This window comes from Hemicordylus capensis, chromosome 4 (assembly GCF_027244095.1).
Source record: "Hemicordylus capensis ecotype Gifberg chromosome 4, rHemCap1.1.pri, whole genome shotgun sequence".
NCBI lineage: Eukaryota > Metazoa > Chordata > Lepidosauria > Squamata > Cordylidae > Hemicordylus > Hemicordylus capensis.
In genome coordinates this window covers 81,321,401-81,330,781 of record NC_069660.1, presented here as the reverse complement: position 1 = coordinate 81,330,781, position 9,381 = coordinate 81,321,401, and the positions used below count along the sequence as shown (strand labels likewise).

General features: G+C 42.4%; 1 protein-coding gene across 4 annotated transcripts in view; it reads right to left on the bottom strand.

Moving 5' to 3' along the window:
- Window positions 1-1,126: 1,126 nt before the first annotated feature.
- Window positions 1,127-9,381, bottom strand: part of CFAP57 (cilia and flagella associated protein 57) — a 46,633-nt gene continuing 38,378 nt past the window's right edge. For all 4 annotated transcript variants that reach the window (XM_053243442.1, XM_053243443.1, XM_053243445.1 and 1 more), the window contains 7 exons: window positions 6,937-7,095; window positions 6,540-6,683; window positions 6,310-6,426; window positions 4,971-5,105; window positions 4,751-4,894; window positions 4,160-4,292; window positions 1,127-1,473 (listed from right to left, as the gene is read on the bottom strand). In XM_053243442.1, the coding sequence (XP_053099417.1) occupies window positions 1,265-1,473; window positions 4,160-4,292; window positions 4,751-4,894; window positions 4,971-5,105; window positions 6,310-6,426; window positions 6,540-6,683; window positions 6,937-7,095 (1,041 nt within the window). In that variant the 3' untranslated portion in view covers window positions 1,127-1,264. The remainder of the gene's footprint in view (window positions 1,474-4,159; window positions 4,293-4,750; window positions 4,895-4,970; window positions 5,106-6,309; window positions 6,427-6,539; window positions 6,684-6,936; window positions 7,096-9,381) is intronic.

Below are 9,381 nucleotides of genomic sequence, written 5' to 3'. Positions count from 1 at the left end.
AACAGTGGTACATCTGCTGGTAACCTCCAGACTGGATTACTGCAATGCGCTCTATGTGGGCCTGCCCTTGTATGTTTTCCAGAAACTACATTTGGTCCACAATGCAGCAGCCAATGCATCTCAGAGAGACCATATTACTCCCGTGGCTGCCCATAAGTTTCCGGGCAAAATGCAATGTATTGGTTATAACCTATAAAGCCCTAAACAGCTTGAGCCTTGGGTATTTAAGAAAACGTTTTCTTCATCATGAATCCCACCAACCTTTGGAGAGGTCCGTCTGCAGTTGCCACCGACTTATTTGGTGGCTACTTGCGGACGGGCCTTCTCCGCTGCTGCCCTGAGGCTTTGGAATGCACTTCCTACTGAAATAAGAGCCTCCCCATCTCTGACAGCTTTTAAAAAATCTTTAAAGACACATCTGTTCACCAAGGCTTTTAATTAAATATTGTTTTAATGGTTTTAATGCTGTTTTAAAATATTATTTTTAAAAATGTAGATTGTTGTAACATTTTAAACTTCTTGTTTTTGTTTTAACTAATGTTTTACTTTTTCTGTTTTTACTTTGTTGTAAACCGCCCAGAGACATAAGTTTTGGGTGGTATTAAAAAATGTTAAATAAATAAATATGAAGGAGAAATAAAAGTGGAGAATTATGGAGGATTCTGGGAGTGAAAGAAAGAGCATAAATGGGGAGAAGGATCCCACCTGCAGTTATGTCTTTTCACATACATTGTTCTATAAGTGACTGGAAAATCAGCTCAGCACAGAGCAATGGATCTGGGATAAATGGATCTACTGATAAAGACTCTGGTAGATCAATTAAGGTTCTGTTGCCAATGGGAAAAAGCTCTATCCTCATAAGTAACCTTCGCCATGTTTTCGATGTTCAGAACAGACCAGAGGATGAGAATGTGCAGGGAGTTTAGAGTTTCTTGGCCTGTCTCTCTGCATCAATGCTACGCATGGTGGTTTTGTCTCAAATTGTCTTGCATTGAATGGAAACAGCAAGATGCCATGTGGCTGAGACAGGGCCTCACCTATGAGCAGCCAATCTTCTTCTCTAGAGCTCTGCATACTTTTTCATTCACTTCTGGAGACTTGCACACATAGGCATGAAGCAGACAGATCCAATATGGTTTGTTTATTGTTTCCTTTTGCCTTCTGCCTCTCTCTAGAAGCAGAGATGTTAACATTAGAAGTATGGGATTGGGGCAGGAGTGGGTTCATGCTCTGTGTAGTGTTGCACAGCTGTGCTTTGGAGAGGTCACTGTGAGTGTGAGCCACCACTTCTTTCCACCTCCAGCATGGGAAGCTTCGCACCTGATGTAGGCCGGAGTACAAGGGCGTTTTCTTGCCCTTGCATTTGGTCTTGGAGGCGCTTGATTTCCAGACACTGCATTTCAATTATCCTCTCAGCTTCTTCCTCTGGATTCAGCCGGAGAATGCCAGGACTCTGTCGATCAGCTGAGGGAGCTAGAATAAATGGAAAGTCAACCTGCTTGATAGAAACTGCAGAGAATACCCCTTGGAATAATAGCCTGGATGGGGGATATTCAAGAATACAAGAGAAAGGACAAAAAGATATTCAAGAATACAAGAGAAAGGACAAAAAGACAGCTGCTCTCACATACTTTGTAATAACAACAGTGTCCATAGCATCATATAGACTAACATATTAATTGAAGCACACATTTTTGTAGACTATAGTCCACTTCAGAAGCATGAAGTACAATTTTCAGTAGGCAAGTGTATATATACACATACAAGGCTGAAGAGAAAACAATTAAAAACAGAGGTGTTGTATGGCAGGAAACGCAAGGGTCCTAGTCTTGTGATAAGTTTAAAAGCATACAACATAAGCACAGTGAAAATTCACAGTAGCATTGGTTAATGATGATAACATTATCCTATCAGTATTAAGTCTGCAGTGCAATAAAAACTAACTCTGTAATGCAATAATTAAAAAAAACCAACTACTATTCATTCAGTCCAGAGACAAAAGAATCAAACACTGTAATAAATACTACTTCATCTGTTTGTAGTCTAGTTTTCCTTTGAGGTTCTGTTTACCACTTTCATGTCTGTTGCAGTGTGTCTTGGAAGGTTAAGATGTTCTCCTTCTGGTTTCTGAATGTTGCCATTTCCAATGTTAGATTTGTGTTCATGAATTCTTGTGCTCAGGGACACTGTAATGTTCCAGAACACTCTGCTGAAAAGCTGAAAGTGGCATTTCCAGTAGAAGTACTTCAAAAGAAGACTAGAACGCAAAATAGCTGAATTAGAATTAACCACAGTATTTGGTTCTATTATCTCTGGTCCAAATAAGGACAATTTTTTTCTATTGGCAAATAGAAAAATGATCTCCAATTGGCAATTGACAGAGGAAGTGTGACTCTGTTGGTCCTCTTGGATCTCTCGGTGGCTTTCGATACTATCAACCATAGTATCCTTCTGGAACGTCTGAGGGGGTTGCAGGTGGAAGGCACTGTTTTACAGTGGTTCTGCTCCTACCTCTCGGACAGATTCCAGATGGTGTCGATTGGAGATTGTTGCTCTTCGAAATCTGAGCTTCAGTACGGTGTCCCTCAAGGCTTCGTACTGTCTCCAATGCTTTTTAATATCTACATGAAACCGCGGGGAGAGATTATCAGGGGATTTGGAGCTGGGTGTTACCAGTATGCTTATGACACCCAGATCTACTTCTCTATGTCAACCTCTTCAGGAGTTGGCATATCCTCCCTAAATGCCTGCCTGGAAGCAGTAATGGGCTAGATGAGGGAGAATAAACTGAAGCTGAATCCAGATAAGACGGAGGTACTTATTATGTGGGGGTCAGAACTCCAGAGACAATTTTGATCTCCCTGTTCCAGATGGGGTCACACTTCCCCAAAAGGAACAGGTTCGCAGTCTGGTAGTACTTCTGGATTCACACCTCTCCCTGGTTTCTCAGGTTGAGGCGGTGGCCAGGGGTGCTTTCTATCAGCTTCAGCTGATACACCAGCTGCGCCCGTTTCTCGAGATCAATGACCTCAAAACAGTGGTACATTTGTTAGTAACCTCCTCACTTGACTTCTGTAATGCACTCTACATGGGGCTGCCTTTGTACGTAGTCCTGAAACTCCAGTTGGTTCAGAATGTGGCAGCCAGGTTGGTCTCTGGGTCATCTCGGAGTGACCACGTTACACCTCTGCTGATGGAGTTACACTGGCTGCCCATAGGTTTCCGGGCAAAATACAATGTGCTAGTTATAACTTACAAAGCCCTAAACGGCTTAGGCCCTGGGTATTTGAGAGAACGTCTTCTTCATTATGAGCCCCACCATCCACTGCGGTCGTCTCTGGAGGTCTGTCTCCATTTTCCACCAGTTCGTCTGGTGGCCACACGGAGACAGGCCTTCTCGGTTGCTGCCCCGGGACTATGGAATGCGCTCCTATTGAGATACGATCCTCCCCATCTCTAACAATTTTTAAAAAATATTTTCAAACCCATCTTTTTTTACTCAGGCCTTTTCAGCTTCTTAATAATGTATAGGTTTTAATTCTGTGATTTTTAAATTTTTAGTTATAAATTGTTAGTTTTTAATTGTTTTTATGTGGTTTTATATGTGTTTTAACTGTTTTATCATTGTGAACCGCCCAGAGACACGTGTGTGGGGCGGTCTAAAAGCGTAATAAATAAATAAATAAATAAATAAATAAATAAATAAATAAAATATTGCAGTACAGAGTTAATTATAACTTAGCATCACTAAGATGACATTATTATAACCATGCTTATCTTGTGAACTTTCAAGCTTGTCACAAGACTAGGTCCCTTGCATTTAAATATGCCTGTTCTTTTATTTTCAAATTTCTATATACCCACGCACAGATATACCTGCCTACTGAGGCTTACACTTGATGTATCTGATAAATTGGGTTGTACTCCACAAAAGCTTGTGCTACAAAACATTTGTTCATTTTTAAGGTGCCACAAGATTCCTATTTTTGCTGCTACTGTTAGTTCAAATGAAAGGCTGAAGCACTTGCTAAAAAGGTTCAGCTATCACTCAACACATCTTTCTAAATAGTAATGAAAATAAGGCAAGAAGAGGAAGAGATGGAAAAATTTTTAATGAAAGAGCAGAAGAAAAGGAGAGCTGGAGAACCACAGTAATCACCTAAGAATTGTCCTGATTGCTTCTTGCGTTTCTGAAGGAGCCCCAGTGTTGACTGGAGGTCGTGGACTTGAGTGCGGGTAATCTTCAGTTCCCGCCGCAACTCATTGATTTCTTTAATGAGGCTCACATTTTCCTGTAGCATCAAGATACAACACAGTCTGAAATGGCATCATGTTATACAGCATCCCTATAGATCCCAAAAGGAGATAGCTGGCATGCTGGGCATAAGTGTGGCAATAGTATGATAAGAAATGTGTAACCAGCAGATGCGTTGGAGTATGAAGGAATGAAGCATTTGTCTGTGCTCTTGTGGACTCAACACCTGTCAGGTGTTATCCCCCTGGCCTAGTGCAGGGATATATTGAGGGCATATCCCTCAATATACCCCATCTACCCCTTGCATAGCCCTGCCTACTGGAGCAAGTGGCAAGTAAAACCTGTTCAGTGGTCACCTTCCCCACTCTAGGAGACTGGCTTCTCTGGACTTTCTCAAAATGTGTAGAAGGAATTTACATTGAGTGAGCTGAATTCTCCCCACACACATTTGGCTGGAAGTCTGGATATGCCCCCTTTCCCATCCTGTCTTAGTACCTGCATGATGCGCACATAGTCTCCACGATGGACTTCACCTTCTTTTACTACCTTCTTCTTCAGTGTTGCCAGATTGCGCTCAAGATGCTCTCGTTGCCGGGTGTACTCCTGATGCAGATCTGTGTCAACACCAACAATTTCCACCTGGAGAAGCAAAGGAAGTGAACTCAAAGGAGGCAGAGAGGGGGCCCACTGTGGAGAGGGGAGACCGCTCACATACCATGTCTGCCTTCTGTACATACTTCTCGTAGATATCTCTGATGCTTTCCTTTAGTTTCTTGGGCTCCTGGATTAGGCCTACACAGTCATGAAGGTCTATTTTAAATCGCTTGACAAGTGCTTCCATGTCTCGCTCCTGCAGTCAGAGAGACATTAAAGCTTGACTCACCAAAATACATTGCTTGTGGGTAGGGGTCAAATGGTGTTAATATTGTTTGTGGGACACATACCGGCCAGAAGGTTCGCAATTCAGAGATAATGACCCTATAAGCCATTTCCAGCTCTCATTCTTAATGGGCTAACACTGGGCCAATTTGTAGACATGTGTTCATTGCATTTCTGGATGAATTATTATTTGATTACTTACAGATGAAAGTGTGAATTGCCTCCAAAGGAAAACAGAGCATTGTGTTTGAGGGGATATGAACCAGTACAGAAGCCTACAGTGTCTGAAATATGATGGCCATGTCATATATGCAAATCATCATTTGATTTTGCAGTCATTCGGTCATCAATATACATATATGAAACTACCCATGAGAGTTATGCATGTGCCACTCATTACACTGTTTACATTAGAGCAGCCACAAATTCACCTGGGAAATGCAAACACCAGGTTGAGTAAATTTATTATTTTACTATTACTATTATTATTATTAACATTTTATATCCTATTCTTCCTCCAAGGAGCCCAGAGCGGTGTACTACATACTTAGGTTTCTCGTCACAACAACCCTGTGAAGTAGGTTAGGCTGAGAGAGAAGTGACTGGCCCAGAGCTACCCAGCAAGTATAATGGCTGGGGATTTGAACTCGGGTCTCAGTCCAGCACTCTAACCACTACACCACGCTGGCTCCTATTAGAATGACAGAATCATAAAGATGGAAGGTAACTTCAGAGGTCATTTAGTTTATGTGTGAAATCCAAAAGAAGGAGCAATTTTAGCTTTTCTGCCTCTGTTGATAATTCGCATACGTATTTTTGAAACCCAAGACTGCTTTGATACTTGCACTACTAAAAGTTATCTGTTATAAAAATATGTCAATGTACTTGATAAAAGAAACAAATTTACAACATAGAAATGCGCAACTGACATATAACTGCTTTGACATACTTGATGCCAATAGTAGAGTTGGGTTAAGACAACATTAGCCACATGCTTAGTGAATGGGTACATGCAGATCTCTCTTTTTCAGACCAGTATCTTTTGGCTAAACACTATAAAGTATTTCACATTTCCCAGAACTCTCCCTGCAACAAACACAAGTCACTTTGCCTATTTTGGACACGCCATCAAGAAAGATACATCACCAATACCATCCTTTACATGCTAGGCACACCTTCTGCATCTCTTTGTGCATCTCACGGTCTGTGGCTCTCAGCTTTAGCCGCAATTCTGACATGTTCAGCTCTAACTGTGTGTTCTGCTTGTGGAAACGCTCCAGTTCTCCCTCCATCTGCATAGATGTATGAAAAAAGATGGAACTGTGAAGAAGGCCTATGCCCTGATGTGCTCTTCAAGCAGATCCAGCCTTATTGTGGGAAGTAGGCCATCTGATCTACTACTCACCTCCTCAATCTGCTCCTTCATGGCTTTGATATCATTCTCACGTGGCTCTATTTGCTTCTTCAACTCCTTTATTTTGTAATCTAGTACAAATTTAAATTTCTCCAGCTCCTGGTTTTTCTTCTTCAGATCGTAAATTCGCTTTTCCTGGGACAAATTAAAATGCTACATGAATAAGTAGTACCTAAAGAGACTAGATTCAGCAGAGTCAGAGAGAAGCAGTTTGTGTGAAGCAATGATATAGCAGGAGGGAGGAGTGTGTGGAGAAGGAGAACGGAGTCACAGTTATCAGAGCAGGAGTAGAGTACTCCAAGCTCTGGCCCTCAGACTGGGAAGCAAATTGATGAGGTGTCTCAAACAAGGTGAAGGAGCACAGACCAAATCTCCCCAGGTGCCTCACCTTATCTTGAATTGTCTCATCTCTTTCCTGAATTTCTTTCTTCAGTCCCTGGATGTCCTTCTCTAAGGCCTTAATGATCCCTTGCAATTTTTGCTGCTCTACCTTCATTGCCTCAATGTCACTGCTGCGCTCTTCAATCTCTTTCTGGAGACTGTTGAACTAGCAAGACAAGCTTAGGGTTATTTGCTAGGCTGGAGACTCAATCAGCAGCCAGCAATACAGCTACTCACAAAAACCAATCAAAATTGCCAACAAACTGGCTTGCTCCATATCCCTGTAGACAGTAACAGCACTAACAGATGACCACATTATACTGAAAGGCAGATTCCTTTATTTTATACATTTATACACTGCCCTAAACTCAAGTCTCTAGGCAATTTACATGATATACATTTTTATTAAGGATATGTTAGAAGTATAAACTTATATATTAAACATAAAAATGAATATAAATATATCCAAAATTAGATATTAACATACAGAGGTCAGTCAGAGATTATTCCTAAATGCAGCCTGATATAAGTGTTAACATAATACCATGTGTTTATATACCTCTCACAAATTTTATTCTGTCAAATCATCTGTTATAGAATAGTAAGTACTTCTGGTTTTACATTTTTCTGGGGGTTAAGTCTGCTTCAGCAAAAACCAAAATGAAACAGAACTTGAAAGGCAGATTCTCATCAAGTATATTCAGTGATCAAAAGTCAGAGTTGGAAACTGGGAGACAGAAATCATACTCCAAAACCAGGGAAGCCTGACTGTGAAAGCAATCAGGAAAGGTGAATGCCTGAGAGATGCTATGGCTATTCACATGATAGCCGTAGGGGCAGGAAGGCAGAATTCCACTTACTTCCCCCTCCCCTCCCCCTGCCCCAGATAATCTCTAGTCTTCTCATGGGTGCCCAGTTGCATGCCCACATGATCCACACTGCTCTGTGCAGCATGGATTGCTGGAAGCCGGGACTTGTTTTCCCAGCCTCTGGGAATCCTTCGACGCACCGCACAATGAGCACCTGATTCTACGTGTGCTCTGGCTGTGTGCAGCTAATGCTCTTAACCCTGGCTAAAGGACGGGGTTAAAAGTTGGGCTACCTGCGAGGACAGAGCTGGGATCAGGCTCGATCCCGGCAGTGCACACAGGCTGCCCTAGCCTGGATTTGGCTGCTTGTGTGCATAGCCTTGCTCTCTGCTCCAGTCAGGGCTGTCCTTAGGGCAGGGCGATCGCCCTCAGCTCCGCACTAGAACAGGACCCACACTGGCCAAGCAGCCTGCTTTGCTCTCTCTATTCCAGAAGTTTATCTCCAACCCCCCAGCCCACCGCGCAGGCTTGCCTGCTATTCAAAGGCTCCTCCCTGCTTGACGTAGGCTGCTACAGCACCCTCTCCACCACCATCAACTCTCAGCTGTTCGGTGGGTGGGCGGGCAGGGCTTCCAGAGGCCTCTCTCTGCTGGCCTCCCTGAAGCTCTCCAGTGCTGGAAGAAAGGTGGGAAGAAAGGAAGGAGGCAGAGTGGCCAACCCACCACAGTGCTGTGATCACCCTCTGCCCTGAGCCTGGGCCTGCCTCGGACAGTCAGACTCCTCCCCAGACCTAGTAATGGAGGGATGTGATTTCCTTTTTGTGGTTATCCACCCCACTTTGAATATTTATGGGTTTGCCATAGGGCTGTGCTATCTAGCACAGATATGGGGCAGGTTTGGAAAGCTCTTAATATTTAATTTGAAATTGATTGGGTATTCTGTTGATTTTTAATAATTTTTTTTGAATTTAAAAAAAAAAGTCCAAAGAAGTGGCTTGTTTAATGGCAGAAAACTACAAACACTTCTGGAACTGAAGCCCCCACTTGAACCATTATTCCACCCTGATGTGGAAGAATCTGCCCTCTGCATTTTAAAAAAGGAAAGAAAGGAAAAGATAAATCACCCCCCTTTCTGTTCCACCCTTTAGATCACCTGGAATGGCTTGGCATAGGACTTTAATATTGAGCACAGATGTAGGGCAGGGTAGGAGGGCTATGCATATTTAATTTGAAGAGGATTGGACATGGTGGTTTTAAATAATTTTTTGGATTTTTTTTTAAACCCATCAAAAAAGTCCTATAACTGACTTGTTTCATGGCAGGAAATTACAAATACTTCTGGAGCTGAAGCCCACGCTTGGGACCATCATTCCACCCCAATGTGGAGGAATTTGCCCCTTGCCTTCATAAAAAGGATAAAGCACACACCCCTTTTTGGTCTACCTTTTAGATCACCTGGAATGGCTTGGCATGGGGCTTTGATATTTGAGCAGGGTGAGGTATCTGTGCTCTCTGTATATTTAATTTGAAGCCGATCGGTCAATCTATTGGTTTTTAATACTTTTATTAAAATCTTTTTTTAAAACCCATTTTAAAAGTCCTATAAGTGGCTTGTTTCATGGCAGAAAATTACAAAAACCTCTG